The sequence below is a fragment of the Thamnophis sirtalis genome, unplaced genomic scaffold, assembly GCF_051295495.1.
Source record: "Thamnophis sirtalis isolate CommonGarterSnake01/CBP01778 unplaced genomic scaffold, rThaSir2_p1.2 scaffold_3, whole genome shotgun sequence".
Classification (NCBI taxonomy): domain Eukaryota; kingdom Metazoa; phylum Chordata; class Lepidosauria; order Squamata; family Natricidae; genus Thamnophis; species Thamnophis sirtalis.
Window position 1 is genome coordinate 54,090,192 of NW_028261383.1, and position 23,698 is coordinate 54,113,889.

At 37.6% G+C, this 23,698-nt stretch overlaps 1 protein-coding gene across 1 annotated transcript in view; it reads left to right on the top strand.

Annotated features, from left to right (window-relative positions):
* LRRN1 (leucine rich repeat neuronal 1) overlaps positions 1–23,220 on the top strand; it is a 35,136-nt gene extending 11,916 nt beyond the window's left edge. Inside the window, exon 2 of the mRNA XM_014063992.2 lies at positions 20,124–23,220. Coding sequence (XP_013919467.2) covers positions 20,342–22,492 — 2,151 coding nt within the window. The 5' untranslated portion in view covers positions 20,124–20,341 and the 3' untranslated portion in view covers positions 22,493–23,220. The remainder of the gene's footprint in view (positions 1–20,123) is intronic.
* The last annotated feature ends 478 nt before the right edge of the window (positions 23,221–23,698 follow it).

Below are 23,698 nucleotides of genomic sequence, written 5' to 3' on the forward strand. Positions count from 1 at the left end.
CTTCCCAAGTAACAGAATGGAACTTTTTCTTCCTAAACATGACTTATGATTATTAAAAATTCTCAGCCTCTTCCAAATTAGTCACAAAATAGATATCAAAATCCCTCAGCACCTACATCTCAAGAGTATTCAGTTTTTGTCTCAATTTTTTAATGTGTCTATATTCTGCCTTAACTATTTTTATAAATAGATCCGGGTGGCAACAAACTCCTTACGACTCTATTTCCCTCTTAATAATAATCCTATGAAGTTAGTTGATCTGAGAGAGACTTTTTGACTTGAAGTTACCTACCTGGTTTTCATGCCTAAAGCAAGACTTTTGAATCTCAGTGGTGCCAGTCATAGGCATCACCACCTTCTTACTAAACCTGCCATTTATACTTTTGGCAACATAGGATATAGGTGTCAGATTCTGTTTCATGCACTTGCTTCTCATGGACTATCTTAGTTTTTCCCCCCATTTGTTATAGTGAAGCAAAAATATTAAATTGCCTTTATATTTAATTATAATAGCTGAACTGATTTTTGTAGTTATTGGCCAATTGACCCAACCTGTTCAACATTGGTGAGAGTTTCTATTGTATATAAACCAGAAAAAAAATGATCATTTTTCAGAATTCATTTTGCAGTTTCGATTGCTCTTTCTTCCATTAAGGTTGTGGTTAGTTGATTGTAACAAAAACTGTTATATTACTTCACAAACTGGGAAAACATATTGCACAAATTATAGTACAAATTTGAGACATCTGCAGCTGACAGGCCATTGTGAGGTCTGAAAATGATACATGATTTATTTCTCAGAGGGGGCGGTCCTTTGCAGCTATATATTTATGTCATTATAATTTGCAGGTGATTGTTCTGCCTCTTTTATAAGGTCTTGCAACACAATGGTGGTTATTATGTTTTATTTATTTACAAGATTTACGAGATTTATATGACTACCCGTATAAACTCTGAGCAGCGCACACCATCATTAAGAATATAAAATAATAAAACAAACATACCCCAAAAAGGATGTGGTGGCTCAGTGGCTAAGACACTGAGCTTGTCGATCAGAAAGGTCAGCAGTTAGGTGGTTCGAATCCCTAGTGCTGCGTAACGGACTGAGCTCCCATTACTTGTCCCAGCTTCTGCCAACCTAGCAGTTCAAAACCATGTAAAAATGCAAGTAGAAAAATAGAGACCACCTTTGGTGGGATGGTAGCAGTGTTCCATGCGCCTTTGGCATTTAGTCATGCCGGCCACATGACCACGGAGATATCTTCGGACAGTGCTGGCTCTTCGGCTTTGAAACGGAGATGAGCACTGCCACCTAGAGTCGGGAATGAATAGCACATGTGCGAAGGAAACCTTTATCTTTACCTACCCCCCAAAATGTGGCCCTAAACCAACAATCCCCTTTACGTAAACCTGAGAACCAATTTCATTGATTCACTCCAATTTCACCTGTAACCCAGTTGAGGGAAGAACTAGCTTTTTAAGGCCTTCTGAAAGACCAAGAAGGGCCTGGCAGTTCTCAGGGTTGAGGGTGTTTCACCTGGCAGGAGCCATTATTTTAAGATATACTTCTTAGGTTCGCCTAGATGTTAACATTTAAGAGAAATGTCCTAGAATATGCCCATCCTGTCTGACCTAATGGAATGGACAGATATCATCAGAGATGACTCAGCAAGTAACCTGGCTCCACATCAAGATGCTTTAAAATCAGCATCTTGAATATCCCCCAGAAATACTGAGCAGTGGTGCAATATGGACAATCCAAGGCCCCCCAGACCCAATAGCCATGCTGGTACACTTTGGAAATTATCAGAATAACAGAGTTGGAAGGAAGCTTGGAGGTCTTTTGAGTCCAATCCGCTGCTCCAGCAGGAAATCCTATGCCATTTCAGACAAATGGTTGTCCAATCTTTTCTTTAAAACCTCCAGTGTTGGAGCACCCACAACTTCTGCAGGCAACATGTTCCACTGATTAATAATTTTCAGAAAATTTCTCTTCAGTTCTAGGTTGGTTCTCTCCATTAATTTCCCTTATGGGCTTTTACACAACTGGAAAAAATAGGTCTACTTCTATGAAGGAATAATAATTTTAGGAAGCAAAATAGTTATGTCAGGCTCTACATTTACCAGCTGTATCAATTGAAAATTTTAGATTCAAGGAAATGAAAAGCTTCATACTTTTCATGAAAGCTTGAAGTATATTTCATAATTCTGAACAAGAAGCACAATTTCATTTGGATATTTTCAATGTATACATTGACAATATGCATTCACCAGCTTTTTTACCTGTATCTGGGAACATTTGTTTGCCTTATCTGAGAGTTATATGTATTTTGGGAAGAAACTTTTGACATCTTGTTTAATGCCTAAATTGCTAAAATATATGTCAGGATTCTACCCTGTATAGACATTGTAAGAACTACTTGCATGTCAAGAGTTCTTCCAGAGACTCCTCTATTTTGAATACAAAGGTCCAAGACAGGCGCGTCCAAACTTTTTGCAAGGAAGACCAGATTTGGTGAGGTGAAAATGTGTGAGGCCTCCCATTCAGCCTCACATTCTTTGAATCATTAACATTAAATGCAAATGAACTATTTTATGAAAGACTAAACAAATAACTCCAGCGGGGAGAAGATCCTGTGGGCCGCTCAGAATTTTAAAACGGGCCACAATTGGTCCCCAGGCCGGACTTTGGACATGCCTGATCTAAGAAATGTTAGGTGTGAGAATTCTTAAATTCCATTTATGTTCACAAAATAAAATTCTCCCTATTATATCTAATACCATCAGTAGTTATCATGCTACATGAGATAATACAATATAGTACAAGTACATGGAGCCTCTAGTAAAAACATTGCTAAATTTTGGTGAAGGCTTTATCCTGCTTTTTGATCTCCATAACAATCCGTAATTGCCTATAGTAGATCATGACTCTGAACTAAATTGTCCATTTTTGTTCTGAACTCAGTTTTGTGGCACTTCTGTGTCAGGAAGGCCACTATTTCTAGTCATCATTCAGTAGGCCTTCAAAAATCAAATTGGATTTTAATTTGCTGGGTGTGTTGTTTTATGGGGTTTCATAAACATTCTCTATCTTTTCTGGGGACTGTAGCTTTGACTTTTTGCATTTTGTTTAATGATGCCTAATACTGCAGTATATTGATCATTCCTGTGGTCTGCACTAGCTTTCCAATGGTGTGCTGCTTCTTAATAATAAGAGACTGAAGAGAACATAGGTAATATTGACTAATTTTCATTCTAAGGGTGGTCCTAGCAAACTAATTGTAGAAATTTCTTTCTTGTGCTATAGTCCTTTTTACATTCACTGTTAGAGAGTCTCTTTATCTCTAGATAGTTCTCATTTAATGATTCATTGCTTAGTGACTGTTCGAAATTGCAATGGACCTCCAAAAGAGGGAGTTATGACCTGAATAGGAAATCCAAGAACTCCCCACTTCCCCGGAGTCACGCAATCGCACTTTGGGTTCAGCAATCGGACCACATTTACAGTCATATGTAGTGTTCTCTGGTCAGGACCATAATTTAATACCATACTTTTCAATTTTCTAGCAAAAAAATATCCATTGCAAACTATGGGCTCACTTAATAATCACAGCATTCACTTAATAACTACCACAAAAATAATGAAGTTGGCAAAATCATGCGATAAGCACATAATGACCAGCACAACTTGCAACTGTAATTCTTGGCTTAATTACAGTTGTATGTTGAGGACTACCTGTATTAAGAATCATATTTTGTTATCTTGTTCCCAATAAATGTCAAACGTATTACAAGGTCTGTCAGTCTCACCTCTAAGCAAAGGGTGATTCTGCATCAGAGTGGCAGACTCCTACCTGCGAACCTCCACTTTGGCTGGCAAAGTGCAGGACAAGTGTTGCAGAGCATGAAGTATGCCTCCCGGGCAATGGCCTCCTCAGCGACCTCCAGACGCCTCCTGTGGCTGCGGGGGTGGCAAGCTGAGAACAAGGCGAAGTGGCACCTGGCCTCATCACCTTATGTTGGGGGATCCCTTTTTGGTGCCCCCTTGAACCCAATCCTCGTTGAGGACAAGAATAAGAATAAGGTCATGCCCATGCCCGCAAAGAAGTCGGAGCAGAAGTCTGCACCTTATTTTCGGAGCAGTCCTATCGTTAGTCAGATCAGGAAGTTCAATAAAGCAGGTATTTTTCAAGATCAGATAGGTAGTCGGATAAACACTATCCAAGGGATAGGCCTAGGTTCCAACCCCTGGGGAAGAGGCCCTTTCGGGGGTGAGGTGGCCGTCCCTACCACCAAGGCAGATAGGTCAATGGCGACCCCACCCATAGGTGGCAGACTGATCCTGTTTGCCAACTCCTGGGCTGAGCTTACTACAGATGCCTGGGTTCTGAACACCATCAGATTTGGCGTGCGCCTGGAGTTCCTCTACATTCCTCCGAACCACGTTTTCAGTTGCCAAGAGTAGAGATAAATGCAATCTCATGAGACAGGCTATCCAACACCTCTTAGATATCAGGGTGGTGGGACTGATTCCACCGGACCAAGTAGGGTCAGGATTCTATTCTAATCTCTTTGGCGTTCCAAAAAGTTTGGGGGGATGGAGGGCAATACTCGATCTAAAACTTCTAAATTTTCACCTGGTCTGTAGGAGATTCAAGATGGCTTCCCTTAAATCCATTTTGGCGGGGATCAGTCGTAATGACTTCATGGCCTTCATCTATCTGACAGAGGCTTATCTCCATATCCCCATATTCCCTGGCCATCGTAAATATCTCAGGTTCTCCTATTTAGGTAGGCATTATCAGTATAGGGCCTCACCGTTTGGACTGGCATCTGAGCCTCAGACCTTTACTAAGGTCCTGGCTGCAGTGGTGGCTTCCCTCCAAGACCACTCTGTCAGGATCCAATGTTATCTCGATGACATTTTGGTCCAGGCAGCATCATTTAGAGCCAAGGTGGCGCAGTGGTTAAATGCAGCACTGCAGGCTACTTCAGCGGACTGCAGTTCTGCAGTTCGGCTGTTCAAATCTCACCAGCTCAGGGTTGACTCAGCCTTCCATCCTTCCAAGGTGGGTAAAATGAGGACCCGGATTGTTGGGGGCAATATGCTGACTCTGTAAACTGCTTAGAGAGGGCTGAAAGCCCTATGAAGCAGTATATAAGTCTAACTGCTATTGCTATTGCTATTTGAACGCGCGAGGGAGGACATTTCGTTAGTAGTGACTACGCTCCAACAGTTAGGTTTTTCAGTGAACTTGGATAAGAGTTCCCTGGTCCCCAGCACCAGGATTCTTCACCTGGGGATTCTCATAGATTCCAGGTTGGGGAAGGTGTTCCTGTCCCACGACAGCTAGGTTAGTTTGTTAACTTTAGTTAGACAAGTTAAACATCAGCATTTTGTACCTGTAGTGTTGCTCTCCAGCTTGCTGGGGAAATTCATTTCTTGCATAGACGTGGTGCCTTGGGTTCATCTGCATGTGAGGCCACTTCAATGGCATCTCCTGCCGTTTCAGAGGTCCAACTCCAAGGCAAGGGTTCCAGTGACGCCACAGGTGCAGCTGTCATTGAGTTGGTGGCTGTCCCTGGCGCTACACAAGGGCTGTGAGTTCAGGGAGACGGAGCACCTCATCCTGACAATGGGCACCAGCTTCTACGGGTGGGGAGCTCTCTTGGAGTCCCAGATGGTGCAAGACCGTTGGACTTGGATGGACCTCCAGCACAATATCAATTGGCTGGAGCTGTGACTGATCCATTTGACACTGCGGCACTTCAAGGACCATGTTCGAGACCAAGACGTCTTGGTGCTAACCAACAATGTGGCAGCGAAGGCCCATGTCAATCGGCAAGATGGCACACACTCCAGGGCCCTTCATACCGAGGTGATGGCGGCTAGGCAGAGAGGCATCTTCGATCACTCAGGGTGGAGCACATCACAGGAGTGAACAATTATCAAGCCAACTGGCTCAGTCAGTCCACCATGGAGTATTTCACTACCATGGGGTAGTGGTCTACCATGGAGAGTGGAGTCTTCTCCCCATGGAGATCCGTACCCTCACCACCGTCCAGGCCTTCCGCACCGCCCTCAAGATCTGGCTATCCCGTCAGGCCTGGGGATAGGACTTTACTCTCTCCCCGCCCGAATGCTGAGTGAATGTTGTGCTTTTATGGTTAATTATTTTTTTTACTCACATTTTCTTTTATGTCTTGTCTTGCACTCCCTTCCCTCATTATTGTAAGCCGCCCTGAGTCCCCTCAGGGAAAAGGGCGGCCTATAAGTGTTTAATAAACTCAAACTCTTCTTCCGGAACTGTTCCCATCCATCTGCTCCAGGTTCAGCCATCCGGAGGTTGACCTGTTTGCCACACCTCAGAACGCTCAGGTGAAACATTTCTTCTCTCGGTTCCCAACTCGGGGTAGAAGGGGTCAACACTTTTCGGACTCCATGGCCTGAGGGCCTGCTCTATGATTTTCCTCCCCTTCCCATTCTCCCTGGGGTAGTTCAGAAGGTGATCTCAGAGAGGGTAGAGCTCATCTTAGCGGCGCCTTACTGGCCACGCCAGGTGTGGTTTGCAGACCTCATTTGCCTGTCAGTGTCATATCCGTGGAGGATCCCGGGGAGGGATGTAGACCTCAGGCAGGGGAACCTGGTGCGTCCCAAGCCACAGTGGCTGCAACTAGCCGTGTGGAGATTGAGCCGGAATGCCTGAGGGATGCCCAGCTTTCCAGAGAGTAATCTCCACCATTAAGGCCTCACACAAGGGTTCCACCACCAGGATCTATGATTCCACCTGGCGGGTTTTTGCAGAGTGGTGCCAGGCCTCAGGAGCGGATCCCCGCGAGGCTTTGGTACCACCAAGAGGGGTTGGATAAGGGGCTCTCACATGGCACCCTTAGGAGGCAGGTAGCAGCCCTATCCATGATCATTCAGGGATAAGGGCTCCTTCCACTTTCCCAGCTTATGTTGGTTAAGAGGTTCCTGAGGGGTGCGGGCAACCTCCGCCCCCCGGTAGGCCATAGATTTCCAACTTGGAGCTGCACTACGGTTGTCTAAGCCATGACAGGGGCACCATTCGAACCACTGAGGACAGTTGACCTGAAGTTCATGACCCTTAAAGTAATGTTTCTCATGGCAGTTACCTCAGCCTGTAACATCTCCAAACTGGGGGCGTTGTTCTCCAGGTCGGATCTTTGCACATTCCACAATAATCAGGTCATCCTGCGACTGGATCCGACATTTTTCCTCAAGATAAATTCCCTTTTTCACAGATCACAGGAGGTGGTCTTGTCATATTTTTGCCCGGACCCATTAGGAAACGCCTTTAGCACAGGCTGGATGTCAGGCATGCCTTGCGCATTTACCTGAAGCGCACTGAGTGCCTCAGAAAATCTGAGGCACTTTTCACTTCCTTTTACTCATCTTCCTTGGGGAAGAGGGTGTCCTCTTCTGCCATAGGAAGGTGGATCAAATTGGCCATCGCGCTGGCCTATGAGGTTCAGCACCTACCGGTTCCCCAGGACATCATGGCACATTCTACCAGGAGCGCGGCTACCTTGGCGGCCTGGGCTACACAGGCGCCTATTGCGGAGATTTGTAGGGCCGCTACGTGGGTGTCCCCGTCTCCCTTTATCAGGCACTACAGGTTAGACGCTTATGTATCAGCTGATGCGGTGTTTGGGTATAGGGTGTTACAACAGGTGGTAGCATATGAGGAACCCAGGACCAATAGTGCCCCCCTGAGGGAAGTTAACTTGGGTATGTCCCAATCCTGGCTAATCCTGCAAATTCCTCTAGAAAATGACAGTTGGTCTTAGACCGTCATTTTCAGAGTTCCTTAGAATATGGCCATATGTAACTTGGAGGAGAAGGGAGTGTTCCAGAGAATAGGGACACCAGTTTTCATCCTATTGTTGAAATATTCTTGTTTTAGAAAGCTTTTTTAATAATGTTAAATTGGAATTACCGTAGATTTCCTGTAACTTAAGTCCATTATTTTATCTTCTGCTGTCTAGAATCTTGGCTTTCATGTCTGTAACATCTCCTGGGTTATATTTGAAGAGTGCTATTATACCCTGCTTTTTTTTGCTTCTCAAGGTTAAATAAGCACACTTTGATTTTTTTTACTTTATTTAAAAGTGAAATGATCTGTGTGAATATATCCCAAGTAAAGATTTTGTATGTATTAAAACATTTGAGAGGGAATCTCTCAACTTATTTTGGAGGTAAGGAGTAATCTCCCTATTGTACCCTCTGGAAATGGTTATATAAAAAGAAATAAATATAAGAAAAAGGAGAATTACTGTAAATTATGCTTTCAAGGATACCAGGGATAATGATATTAAAGACTGCTAACAATGTTTTTTTTTTTTAAAGCTACAATGCGGATAATGTTATATGCCAGGGTCTATGTACACACGGTTTGAAATATTGCCACAAGCTTTTTAGATAAATGTCTCCTTTTGGGCCAAGCTAAATTGACAGAGCTGCCAAAACTTCCATTTCCTGAATTCTTTGAGCTGCATTGTAGAGACGTAAGAAATTTTCCTCAAAACCAGTAATGTTGTTTCCTTTATTTACAAACACATACCCAACCCAACAGTGCTCTCTTCTTTCTATTTGAGGAGGGGGAAAACATGAAGTGGTCCCTATTGTTCTACTTGCATTTTTACACAATTTCGAACTGCTACAGGTTCAAAACAACAAAAAGTATTTATTGCAGTGCTGTAAAATAGTCCAGAGCTGCTTATAGAAAAAGCATACTTATACTGAGAAATATTACTTATTGTTACCCAAGTACAGAACTAAACCCAGTCCTTACAACAATTTCTACAAAAATAAATTTAGATAGGAGTTGTAGGGACAGAATAGACTATGATAATAAAGATACTTCTGTTTCTTTCAGGACAGGCTTGGCTTTTTGAACTGGTTTTAATAGTATGTTAATTTTAAATGTGGACAGTTACTATGTTTTAATTATGGAATGTATTTTGTTTTTTGACATCTCTGGTAAACAAGTAAGCTTGTTTGTCTGACTTTGTAACATTCAAGAATATGAAGATTTTACGAGACAAAACAAGGTTTTCTATTTGTTACAGATTCATATCTATAAACAATTTTGGGGTTGCTTTTCTGTATTTCTGGCTGTTCCATTCAAATTCTCTAAAACCTGCACCTCAAAATTGTATGGACTTAATTTTAGTTTGAAAAGGGATGTGGTGGCTCAGTGGCTAAGATGCTAAGCTTGTTTATCAGAAGGTCAGCAGTTTGGATCCCTAGCACTGCGTAATGATGTGATCTCCCATTATTTGTCCCAGCTTCTGCCAACCTAGCAGTTCGAAATCATGTAAAAATGCAAGTAGAAAAATAGGGCCCACTTTGGTGGGAAAGAAACAGCGCTCTGTGTTCCTTCAGCGTTTAGTCATGCCAGCCACATGATCACAGGAATATCTTCGGACAGTCTGGCTCTTCGGCTTAGAAATGGAGATGAGTCCCTCTCCTAGAATTGGAAACGAGCACACATGTGCAGAGGAATCTTTACCTTTTTAATCTTAGTTTGACACACAAAACACACATAAATTCAGTGTTACGTATTTGAAAAAACAGAAGGGCTGAATGAATGAATATTTATTAGTATAGCCTCATTTTAATTTGAGAGTTCATGGAAGCATACAGACTCCCTCCTATTTTTCACATAACTGGATAAGATAGTGGGTGAGCCCTGATGAGTGTAACTGGCTCATACTTGGCTCATACCATAGTAGAAGAGCATCTAAAACCTGGTCTCTCCAATCCAAGTTCAACATCTTAACACATGTCCTACACAAATTCCTTCATAATTGCTAATCTTTTATTATCAGGTATAATCACATACAGTTTATACTGTATTCCTGTTTAGCTACCATCACCCAAGATCTGCATGCATAATGTGAAGATACTCCACAGTGCAGGAATGTTAAAAGTGATGCTTAAATATGTCTCCCTAGCATAATAAAATGGGCTGGCTAAGCACCTTTCAGAGCTTGGTAATACTTCCTATGGACTATGAAGAAGCAGGATAGAAGGGCCTATGACAATTCACCAGCTCACCATGATCAACCTGCCATGGCCAACATGCCACGGCCAACTTCCTGCAGGACAATTCACCACAGCCATCTCACCACAGGACAATTCGCTGGGGGGCAAGAGTTCTATCTAAGATATGATGGAATATAATCATTAAAGGAAGGATGCAAAAGGAGGGACAGAATGAAATTTGAATGGCAAAAATTAAAATAATTTTTATTTATTTTAAATAATTAAATAGAATTGTTAAATTGTCCAGCAACGAGTTGTCTTGTGGCAAGTTGCCCATGGCAAGTTGGCTGTGGTGAGTTGTCCCATTCCTGGATATGAAGAATATTGTCACTTCTGAACTTTGATGTTTGAGAAGACTCCTGAAAATACACAGTTGTTCCTTTGTACAGAAGCTTAATAAAAGATAATTTCGTATTGTATGTGAGGAATAGCTTTTAGATTTTAAAATGTTTGTAAGCTGGTGTTTTAAAGTAACTGAGTTTATATAAGTTTAGAAACAAGCTTATATTCCTTCTAAGAAATGTTAATTAGCCAGGCATTTTGGGTGAAACAAGCACATATTCACATAAGCTTGTAAAAAGGAAGGAAAGCTGGACTAGTAGATGGAAATTAATTGGCATATATGTGTATATATAATTACATATAAACACATTTTTCCAGGGTGAGGACAGAAGAGAAATATACTTCCCAAATATAAAGAAGAACAATCATAAATCTTCATAAGCATATGTAGAAGCATGCTTATGTAACAAGCTTATGGAATATAGTACAAAATACAACAATGCCTTGCTATTTTTTTTAATATTCATTATAAAAAAGCTTGTGCTGCTATAGTTTATGAATATCTTATTTTAATGGTACTTCAATTTCAAAACAGCAACATTTTGGAGCCTAATTAGTATGTGCACAAATTACATCAAACTAAGAGATAGTAATAGCCCAAAGGTCACTATATTGGAAAATATTTTGTAGGTAGAATGAATGGAACAGATGTTACAAAGATATATTTCTTAGCAGTATATTACATACAAGTGCCAAATATTCTTTCTTCCAGCAGGAAAACCGAGTTGGAAGTTTTTATATATATGCAGTAGTATATGCCATGAATTTGTACTGTTGCAAATGGAGGATAAAAGCTAAAATAAATCTTTTGACAGACATAAAATAATATATTTTTGAGATGTAGAGTCACAATACTGAAAAAAATCTGTTATTTTTAATGCAGTATTATTTATAATGTTACAAAACCTGTTTCAAAGTTTGTTAATCAAGCTTCATCTAAAAATAAAAAGGACTTCCAACTAACAAAGATTTAAATTAGTACAAGATAAATTTACTGTTTATTTGTATCAATAATGAAGTTTATTTTTATCCAGTTTCTGCAGTTTTCAAATGAACATTTCCTTCATCATATTCTGGGGTATAAGTAGAACACTTCCAGTAAATTATAATTTGGCTGCATGAACAGTTTGCAATCATTTAAATTGAAAGAAAATATATTCTCCAGGTTAGTTTATTTTTGAAGAGACAAGCTATAAAAAAACAAATTATTATTGTTATTATAGCACAATTTATATTATCTTAATAGCCTATCCCATTAGTAATTTAATAAATGCACATTTAGGAATGGTATCATTAATTTTGATTTGATCTTAAATCTACAAATGTTTTCTTTGGTAGTAGGAAACTCCCAGAAGGTGCATTGCATTCAAATAAGAATACATGCATTTCAGAAAGAATAATTCTAGGTAAAACTATTAAGATTGTTTGTATCTGGAACATTTTTTAATTTCATTTTTTCTAGTTCTACTTTTTCTTTTTTTTCTTTTTAAAGCGCCATCCTTGTTTCTTAAGAATTAAAAACGAATGCTTAATTTTGCTGTTTGGCTCCTGGCTTTTGTCATATAAATGCCATTATATAATTGCATTGCTTAATTATTCCAAAGGTTTATATACTGGATCTTAAGGATCTTAATGCCAACTATGGCTAACCTGATGTACTTGATAAGCACACATTAAGGATACCAAACAGCAGTTGGACCCGAGTTATTGTCTTTGAAAGGTGCAGTGTTGTTAGTTCCTACTACTGCTTATTGTTAACCATTAGTGATAGTCAGTTTTAATTTCTATGAATGTATTTAACTGATCTGATTTGGAGGCCATCATCCAATCCTAATTAATAATGAATTGACAATAATGATTTGCATGAACAATTTTGTCTTATTATTTATTTGAAACAGTCCACTGGTTTTCAACTTTCTCTTCAAGATAACATTTTATGGATTTTTGTAACTAAATTGAACAAACTAAAGCCATAATAGCAAACCTATGGCCCACGTGCCACAGGTGGCACACAGAGTCCTCTCTGCGGGCACTCGAGCTGTCACCCCAACTCAGTTCCAGCATGCATGCAAGTGCACCTCCTGCCGGCCAGTTGATTTTTGGGTCTCTGCTGCTCATGCACAAGGGGTGGAGTGCATGCAGGAGATGCGTGAGCATGCATGGAGGGATGGGGGGCATGTGCACATGTGTGTGGGGAGGGCTCACGGGGGGTGCATATTGCATTATGGGTATAGGGCATGCATGCGGCGCCGTCGCTCGCATGCGTGCATTTTTGTCACATGACGACAAAAAGCTTAGTTATCACTGCCCTAAACTCTCTCTTTGGCCAACTGCTGATTATTTGTTCGCTTTTGTCAGCACTTTATGTCCAATTGTACTATTTTCTTTTCATAAAATGTGATGCAACACCCATTCATATGATGCTGCTAAAAGTTTATTTCACTTCCTAATGATCTTAAACACAGAATTTATGGTTCTTCATAGCAACTGCAAACTGGACTCACATGGCCAGCTGGCATAACTCTGAGTTCTTCTCTGCTTAGTTATCTCCAACTCAGGTCCTAATAATCTGAGTGCAAGGTTGTCCTGCTCCAAGAGCAACACTTCATGCTTATTCCAATTAGGATTGACTATTTTAAGGCCCATTTACCCTATTGAAAAATATCTTTCTGAAGCAAATGAACAGACTATTTAATCTTTCATGTTTGCTCTATTGTAGGACCTTAGATAACTGAAATAGGATATAATTTGGGGTTGGATTTTGTAGGAAGCATTTGTAGAAATCTCCCCATCTTTCAATTAATAGAACAGATAGTCTAATTTCCATACTAATTGTTTTACTTTTTTTGATAACTCTTTGCATAATAGGGCATCAGGTTGCTATACCCCGGGTTTCAAATTCTTTGAAAGAGAAATAAAATACAATTGCAATTTCTACTCTCCTTTCCCACCTACTTTGCAGAAATTTGATAATTGGAGGGTTGGGAATAGTTAAGAAAATGATGGCATGAGGATTATTTGCAGGTTGACTAAGCAAATTAACCAAAATGATTTGTGAAGATTGTTGTTGAATTATCCAATATATTGAAAAATCATATTTCTTATGACCTTATTCTTTCAAACTTTTTATATACAACGTTTCTACCTTTGTGATATAATAGTCTTGAAAATTGTCATTTATCAATCCAATCATGCCAGTATAGTTACATAATATGCTAGTGCAATTGGATTGAAAGTGTCCTTCATCAAGTAATGTATAATGGTAAAGTTTTTAGTAAATATAATTATTTATCTAACTTTCACAATCCTTCCTAAGACTTATGGAAAGATATTTGCTGAATTAACTATAGAGAGCCCCAGTTTCTTCTTATTTATGATAAGACATAAGTCCCCCAGAATCCTATATGATGCACACTGAATTATTTGAAAAAGGCAATGGCATTAAATCTTCCTTCAAGAAAGATAACAGCAATTAATATTTAGAATTCTAAACTAGAATTTACTTTGATGTAGTAACCTGAGGGGAGGGGATGATTTTAATATTAGCTTTTTTCCCCCCACACTGGATGAAATGATTGTAATATGGAGGTAATGGAAATAATATGAAACTGTATTTTCTGAGGTTCTTTGAAAACAATTGTTAACAATTTCTCAATTGCACTGCAGTTATTTTAAAAATGTTAATTCCCTTTCAAAGTATCTCATAACCAGTACGTTCCTATGCCCATGTATGTATAGAATGATGAAATTCTTGGCTCTCTGGCATAAGACTTTGTTCTGGGGGGAAATGAAATGATTAACTATAGTTTCCCATGGCAAAATCAACTAATATATAGCTGTATTTGCCACCCAGGGTTAATTTTTCCCCATGGTTTTTAAATGCTTATGAGGATATTGCTCCCAATGAGAACAGAACAAAATCAGTTTGATTATGTAGAATCCTTGAAATTATTATTTCTTATCTTTCTAATATGGCTTGGTGAAGCTTATTCTGCTAAGGCCAAATAAGCTAAGGGTTGTTGGAAAAAGCAGTGTTGCAGTTTATCGCTTGCTTTCTTTGGATGACTGTGCACCATAACTGTTACAGTTAAAAATGCAGTTGTTATTAATTGTGCCACCAAGCCAGCAAAAAGCCTCCAAATAGACCTGACACTCCCTCATGTGCCTCCCAAATGGCAACAAACTTGGCATGGTAACAATCCAACAAAATGATCTAACAAAAGTAATAGCATAGAAGCAAATTATATTATGGAGAAATTAATGAAAGAGCCTTTTGTAATCAAGCCAGGTCTAGCTTATTATAATATTGCTTTCTACAATGGCCAATTAGATTCCGCTATTGCTGTTATACCTAGCGGTTGATATTTAGAAATATAAGCAATCTGCTTTTGAAATTAAAACTTGCATATATCTATCATGAGTAACCACCATTAATAGACTAGACTTTGAAATTCAATTCCACTTTGTCATATAAACAAGTGGTGATCACCTCATCTTGTGTTATCTTCCATAGTGTATACGGTTTAAAAAGAAATGCTCTCATTTGGCTAGATCATCTGCCAGTTTTACTGAATCATCATCCTGAATGGATGGTCTTAATCGTGTGCCTTTACATTCACACACAAAGTTGGAAATGCCTAAGTAGTTATTACATTGCTGTATAATGTTATAGTCTCAAAATGGTTTATTGTGGGCACACATTCCTGCATTCCATTTTGCCAAAAAATATTGTTATTAAATCAAACTTTTTTATTGTCAACAACATAAGGGGAGGGAGATATAAGGTATTTAAAACCATAAAAAATCTAAAACACAAAAATAAAATTACAAAAAAGCTTGTGTGTGTGTGTGTGTGTGTATGTATGTATGTGTGTGTGTGTGTGTGTGTGTGTATATATATATATATATATATATATATATATATATATATATATATATATATATATATATATATATATATATATATATATATATATATATATATATCTCAAACCCTCCAAAAATAATGTAAAAGCTGTGTGAAAATAAATGGATACAAAAATATGACAAAGCATTAAAACCGGGTTTATCACAGGTCATCTTCTGATATGTATTAAATGCTGTTATGCAGAACTTGGCAACGTTGAATGTTGTAGCAAGGTTGATATCTAAGAGAAGTAGGCAGATGTAGAATTGTCGTATGTAAATTTACCATTAATTCAATAATTATAAAATTAGGCTAATACAAATGTCTCTGTAATACAGGCACTGGAGAAATATATGTTTTGTTTTTTCTATGTTTCTAAAGTTACAAAGGCATTGTCTCTCTGGATAGGGAAACTTCCTGTATCAGCCTTCAAGAACAGCTGTGTGAGGGCATGCCTTTACCAGAGTAAAGGCACTGCATGGTTAGGTACTTCAAGAATGGTCACATATGCCATAAGAGAGGCAGAATACTTGTTGGATTCATTGGAGATTAGATTGGAGACCTGGTTAGGTCTAATCGATGCTCTGTTCCTGCTACACACTTTTAATGAGGGCCTGGACCTGATTATCCCATGCTGAGTAGAAGACCTGGAGAGAATCCCAAGGATGAAATGTTATTAGTCACCTATCATTTTCTATGTTGACTAAAAATCATCCCTCATAGTTAGTTGGACAAGACCAAGAAGGAAAAAGAATTGTTTAAACCAGTAGTTTAGTATGTGTTATCTCTACTTTCATGAACCCTGTGTTTAGCCTCAGAGTGTCATTAGAGACACATTTTGGGGCTTGAAGTGCCAATCTTAGGAATTTGGGCTAAATAAGTTCTAATGGTGCAAAATTGGAGAAGGGCTACTATAGAAAACCTGTGCTATTTACTTGGCTTCAAATAATTTGCCCTTCAGAAATGTAATGGCCATCTCTTGCATTGACGAATTTAAGGATTATTGTTAAAATTCTGAGTTGCATACTATTTTTAAGCTTTAATAGCTTTAAGCTTTTAAACCTGGAGTTCTTGAAAAAAAAGGAATTTCAGTTTAACAGAGTATTTACATTGCAGATAGTTATTGAGTTATTGAGATACTTCAAATATGAATGGACAATGTTGCACTCTTTATTGAATATTCTTGCTAGGCTCCTTCTAGCAAATGAGGAAGGTTAACATACGAATTTCCAGAGCATGGTTTCTTTCTTCCATAAAAAGTCAGAACTGGAAACAATGTCTTAAGGTTTTCAAAGGTACTTAATTCCTGAAATTTACTGAGCCCCTTTCAAGCAGTACCTGATGGTTAATCATTTGTAGATACCAATCTGCTTAGTTTATTATAACTAATTTCACTATTAACCATACGGATATATTCATACCTGGATGCTTACTAACAAAGTGGAGCTTTCTAACCAAGACTAACTTTTAGAAATCACATATTTTAATACCCCAGCATAATTTGATGGAACATTGCTTTTTCTGATCTGCTGGACAGACTTGGTTTGAAAACAGGTCTCTTGAAAATTGCTTTAAAGATGCCAAATGCTTTCTGAATCAAAGTAAAATTGCTCTTTTATAGAACTTGTGTGCATGTTCTGTAACTGACATGTAGTTCCTTGTCTCAAGCATTTAATAATCATCCAGCACTTAAAAATAATTACACAAACATATTTGGTATAATATAAGCAACTGTATATGAAATTAATTGCTTTATTTACCTATCATTGCCATAGAATCATCAACAAAATAAGAGTAGAATAGAATAATAACTACCGTATTTTCACCCATATAACCCGCCCACGCAAATAACCTGCCCACGCGAATAACCCGCGGGTTTTCGGGATCGTGAAAAATATTTTCCGTATACCCCGCCCACGCATATAACCCGCGACGAGTAAGAGAGAAGGGAAACAGCTGAGATGGGGGGGGAAGAAACGGAGAAAGAAGCCTGCGCAAGCTGGGGAAGAGGAAAGGAACGGAGGAGAAGGAAACAGCTGAGATCGGGGTGGGGGAAGAAACGGAGAAAGAAGCCTGCGCAAGCTGGGGAAGAGGAAAGGAACGGAGGAGAAGGAAACAGCTGAGATCGGGGTGGGGGAAGAAACGGAGAAAGAAGCCTGCGCAAGCTGGGGAAGAGGAAAGGAACGGAGGAGAAGGAAACAGCTGAGATCGGGGTGGGGGAAGAAACGGAGAAAGAAGCCTGTGCAAGCCTCCGATCGTGTAAAATATTTTCCGTATACCCCGCCCACGCATATATCCCGCAGGGGGGCGCTGTGCATGTAAAAAACGCATATAACCCGCGGGTTATATGGGTGAAAATACGTTTAGTTAGTCAGAGGCAGGCCAAGAACAGTTGCAGATCTGTTAAGCGCAATACACCAATTTTCAAACAAGTTATTTAAGAATTCCTTAAATGATTCCTTCTTAAGACAATTTTATTAGTCTTTGCAAACTGAGACCTCTTTCAAATATTATCAGAGCAAAGAAAATCCTTTATTATTACTTTATCTTTACTCTTAAGAGATATCCACTTTGCTGTATATTCGTGCATAACCAGATTTTCAAGTCCAGACAATTGCCAGATCACCATTTGATAAAATATGTAACTATATAAAAGTTGTACACACTTTTTAAAGAAACAAAGCAAGAAACAGAACTTTGCCTGAATTTATTAAGGCACGTTCTAAAATTCTGAATAGAATAAAAGTCTTCAGTTGTCTAATTCAAGTTGATTTTCATCAGCTGCTTGCTGCAATGTTTAATCCAATATACTTTGCTGCCTGGCATCATTATATCCATTCATAAAAATGCATTTCTATTTCTGCAAAATGTTTGTCAGCTGAAAATTGCAGATTTATTTGTTCGGATAAGTTTTCATTGGTATATTTATTTGTATGATGCATTTCTAAAATTTGATCTTTTTCCAATAGAGCCATTGCTAAATTAGAATTGGCTATGTAAACTGGCATCTTCATTTTAAAAAAAAATCCTGGATAAGTAGAGATTTATTATGAATGGCCAAAAACTGTATTTATAAATATAATCATACTCCAATATGTTCAAGTCCCCACCATTTATTTATAATGCATTTTCTGCTGTTTTTTGCTGTTCACACCTTAAGCGATTCTTTGCAAAATTACATTTAACAAAGAAGAAATGTGAAATCAATCTAGGTATGTAATCTATTAGCATGCAATAGATTTAATTCATTTGTACAATTAATGGCTTGCCATACGGTATATATAGGAATATTGCTAAAGAACATTTTCTCTAAGTAGGAATTAAATTTTACTTTTTAAAGTTATATTTGTAAATTTTAACTCATTGTTAACTTGTAAAGGATTAGGTGAAGACTGTTGAGTCAATCTTGACTCCTGGTAAGTATGCAAATTAAGTTTTCCTGTAACGTGATGGAATTTGTTTTATTTCCCAATCTAATCTCTAGCATTCATAGTTCAATATATTATCATATATTAGACAGATATTCCTGTTTACCTTGTTCAACCAAGGTCGGCTAACTAAGTGCTGCTTGCCTAAAACAATAAATATTTATTTTTTGGGGGGACTCAAAATATAACAGCACAATATATGATACACAATTAATGGTATGTAAATATTAACAGGAACAATATTCATTCTAAATCATGCTGTGTTTCTGTTTTACTGTATAACTAATACAGTATAACTAAGCAAGAATCATTTTTATTCCTTAAATATAAGTTTGAAAACCAACGATCTCATAAATAAAATTGAATCTGAATTATTTTCATATAGAGTGTGTTAATTTATGGAATCAATTGTACTAAAACTAATGTTATTTGAAAACTAAAAATGTTTTTGTTTTAATCAAAAACCCAACTGATTCATCTCTATCTGACTGATTATTCTGAAGAAAAATATGTGTACAGAGGAAAATGGTTTTCTTAGTTAATTTTTTTAATCAATTTATATGGCCACCCATCTCAATGAACAACTTTGGGCAGTGACCAGTATTAAAATCAAATAAAAACAATGTCAAGCATTACAAAACTTAAAATATAAAGCATCTGAGAAATATTAAATATCACATCACTGGTACAATCAAGAAATAACTTAGTGAACACAGGTGAGGCCCTAAGCATAGAACCATTTCTTTTAGGTCTTTCAAAATTGTCATGGACAACCTAGTTGTTTATGAAACTCTCAAAATCTATTTGGGTTGAACTTGTAATGAGCATAAGATACTACTGAACACAAAATAATGCTATTCAATGTTTTGGGTAAGGAACTACAGACTTTGTTATACATTTTTACAAAGATTTTTCAGTAAAATGTGCTAGTTGCATCCTGCTTTTCAAATGGACTAATTATAGACATTATCTACTACTAATCTACAACTTTCATTTGCTGAATAAAACCATGTAGCTATACTCCAGATATTGCATCTGATCACATTGTAAAAAAACAATGTTATGTGCTTTGAGGCTGCTCTATCAAGTGGTACAAAAATGTGGCATATTGCCAGAGGATTTTTTTTAATTAACTACTTTGGATTCTAATTTAAACTCTGCATTTAAAAAAAAATTTGTTTGAAAAATGCAACCACTTCATGGTCAATTCTGTAAATTTCTGGTGTATTTCAGATTTTAGCAGGTTTTAAATAATTTTGCATTAAATATTGTCTGAATGCAGAAAGGTACTGATATTTGGACTAAATGAAAGAAAGTAAAGAAAGATTTTAATGTTGAAATGTGTGAACTGAAATTTATTTTTCTTTCTTTTCAGACATACTGCTTTATAGTGACAGAAGCAACTTAAAGAAAATAGAAACAATAAGGTTGATGAAAAAATCATTGGAATATTTGCTGTTCATAAAATCATAAAAAAATCTTCCATTCTTTGGATGCACAAACATTTAAAAGAAAAACTTTTGATTTCCTACACTGTCAGGCTATATTTTATCTGCTCTTGTGATTAATAAGGAGAAGCTAGAAGAAAACAATATGGCTCATATTAGTTTTGCATTAAAGATTTGCCAGCTGGCACTGGGATTGCTCATAAATTCATTTCAAGCAACTTCCATACAAAATAATGAATGCCCACAATTGTGTGTCTGTGAAATAAGACCCTGGTTTACTCCTCAGTCAACCTACAGAGAAGCTCCAACAGTTGACTGCAATGATCTTCGTTTAACAAAAATCCCCAGTAACCTTTTCACTGATACTCAAGTCCTTCTCTTACAAAGCAACAATATTGCCAAGACCACAGATGAACTCCAGCAACTTTTCAATTTAACAGAGTTGGATTTTTCACAAAATAATTTTACTAGCATAAAAGATGTGGGATTATCAAATCTTTCTCAGTTAACCACTTTACACTTGGAGGAAAATCAGATCACAGAGATGACAGATTATTGCCTACAAGATCTGTGCAATCTACAGGAACTTTATATCAACCATAATCAAATCAGTACAATTTCCGCAAATGCATTCTCAGGCTTGAAGAATCTTCTAAGGCTTCATCTTAATTCCAATAAATTAAAAGTTATTGATGGTCGTTGGTTTGATTCTACACCTAACTTGGAAATTTTGATGATTGGAGAAAATCCTGTGATTGGAATACTAGATATGAACTTCAAATCACTATCAAATTTAAGAAGTCTAGTTCTGGCTGGAATGTATCTGACTGACATCCCTGGAAATGCTCTAGTGGGCTTGGATAGTCTTGAAAGTCTCTCGTTTTATGATAACAGATTGGCTAAAGTTCCTCAGCTTGCACTTGAGAAAGTCCCAAATTTAAAATTTTTAGATCTTAACAAAAACCCAATCCACAAAATTCAAGAAGGAGATTTCAAAAACATGCTTCGGTTGAAAGAACTTGGGATCAACAACATGGGAGAGCTGGTGTCTATTGATAGGTATGCACTAGACAATCTTCCTGAACTTACAAAGCTTGAAGCCACCAATAATCCAAAGTTATCTTACATACATCGTTTAGCATTTCGGAATGTACCTGCTCTGGAAAGCTTGATGCTTAATAATAATGCCTTGAATGCGGTCTACCAAAAAACAGTGGAATCCCTTCCAAATTTACGGGAGATTAGTATTCACAGTAATCCACTCAGATGCGACTGTGTCATTCACTGGATCAACTCAAACAAGACCAATATTCGTTTCATGGAACCCTTATCAATGTTTTGTGCTATGCCACCAGAATACAAAGGACAACAAGTAAAGGAGGTATTAGTACAGGATTCCAGTGAACAGTGTCTTCCAATGATTTCACACGATACTTTCCCAAACCATTTGAATTTGGACATTGGCATGACTGTCTTTTTGGATTGTCGGGCTATGGCAGAACCTGAGCCTGAGATTTATTGGGTTACTCCACTTGGGAATAAAATAACTGTGGAAACTCTTTCAGACAAATTTAAGATTAGTAGTGAAGGCACACTGGAAATATCAAATATCCAGATGGAGGATTCAGGAAGATACACATGTGTAGCTCAAAATATAGAAGGTGCAGATACAAGAGTGGCTACTATAAGAGTGAATGGAACACTTCTTGATGGTACTCAGGTGCTGAAAATTTATGTCAAGCAAGCAGAGTCTCATTCCATCCTGGTTTCTTGGAAAGCTAACTCTAATGTTATGACATCTAATTTAAAATGGTCATCTGCAACAATGAAGATTGATAACCCACACATTACATACACTGCAAGGGTCCCAGTTGATGTACATGAATACAATCTTACCCATTTGCAACCCTCCACAGATTATGAAGTCTGTCTCACAGTATCTAATATCCATCAGCAAACTCAAAAGTCTTGTGTAAATGTTACTACAAAAAACGCAGCATTTGCCCTTGATATTACTGACCAAGAGACAAGCACAGCCCTAGCTGTAGTCATGGGATCGATGTTTGCTGTTATTAGCCTTGCCTCTGTTTCTGTCTATGTTGCAAAAAGGTTTAAAAGGAAAAACTATCATCATTCATTGAAAAAATATATGCAAAAGACCTCTTCTATTCCTTTGAATGAACTCTATCCTCCACTTATTAATCTCTGGGAAGGTGACTGCGAAAAAGAAAAGGAAGGTTCAGCAGAAACCAAGCCAACTCAAGTGGACACATCCAGAAGCTATTATATGTGGTAACTCAGATAATATTTTGCTTCTGGTAGTAAGGAGCACAATGACTTTTTTGCTTTATTCTGCAAAAGTGACAAGTTTGAAGACTTTTGTATTTTCTGACTTTGCTAGTTTTGTGGCAGAGTGGTGAGGACAGGTGGATATTTCAATTTTTTTTAGTATAGCGTATCGCAATTGTTTTCACACAAAAATGGCAGCTTCACCTAGCTTCCAATTTTTTAGTTGTGCTTAATTTAACAAGTTGATCTAACTATTAAAAAAAATTAAAGGCTAGGATTGCCCTTTGATTTTCAAGTCACTTGGTCCCCTTTCTTCTGAAGCCATCAACAGGAAGTACAGTATCCTACAAAATCTTAATGATTCCAACTTGAAAATACATTAAACCAGCTTTGTCATAATCTGGTCTAAGGACTCTTTTAAACTTGAGATAAGATGACAAGATTTTGAACAATTTTAGTTGGCTGTACTGTAATGTTGTATCAACTGATTTGAATGTTTTTGACTATCAACAATTGATTTTTCTTTTTTAATAGTTGAAGAAACTTAGGTAAAGCTAACAAAACAATTAAAATATGTACACTTTTACAATGTAACAAACTAAATGTTAATTATCTTTTATTATATTTAGTAGAAACTTTAAATAATGTAGTTTTTTCTGTGTACTCCACCAACACCTGGCATAGAATGAAGATGAGATTACAATAAATTATAGTTTTGTTGTTTGTTTTTTAGAAGAGTTGCAATAATGATGGTTGCATCACCAGCTTTATTGGGTGATTTACATTTTGACATAAAATATATTCAATCTTCTATAAAATGATACCCAAGGTCAAATTAGAATCATTTTTTAAAAATCCTTAGTAAATATGAATTTATTCACAGTTTATATAGTAAATCAAGAAATATTGATTAATCAGAAATATGCCTGCTGAAGAAAAAGTTTAGCTTTTATATAAATTTCATAATAGGTATGCTTATAGAAATACATTTTTACATTTAGAAATACATTTAGAGCCGCGGTGGCTCAATGGTTAGAATTTAGTACTGCAGACTACTTCTGCTGATCACTGGCTGCCAGCAATTTGGCAGATTGAATCTCACCAGAGTCAAGGTTGATTCAGCCTTCCATTCTTCTGATGTGGGTAAAATGAGGGTTCAGATTGTTGTGGGCAATATGCTGACTTTGTAAACCGCTTACAGGGGTCTGTAAAG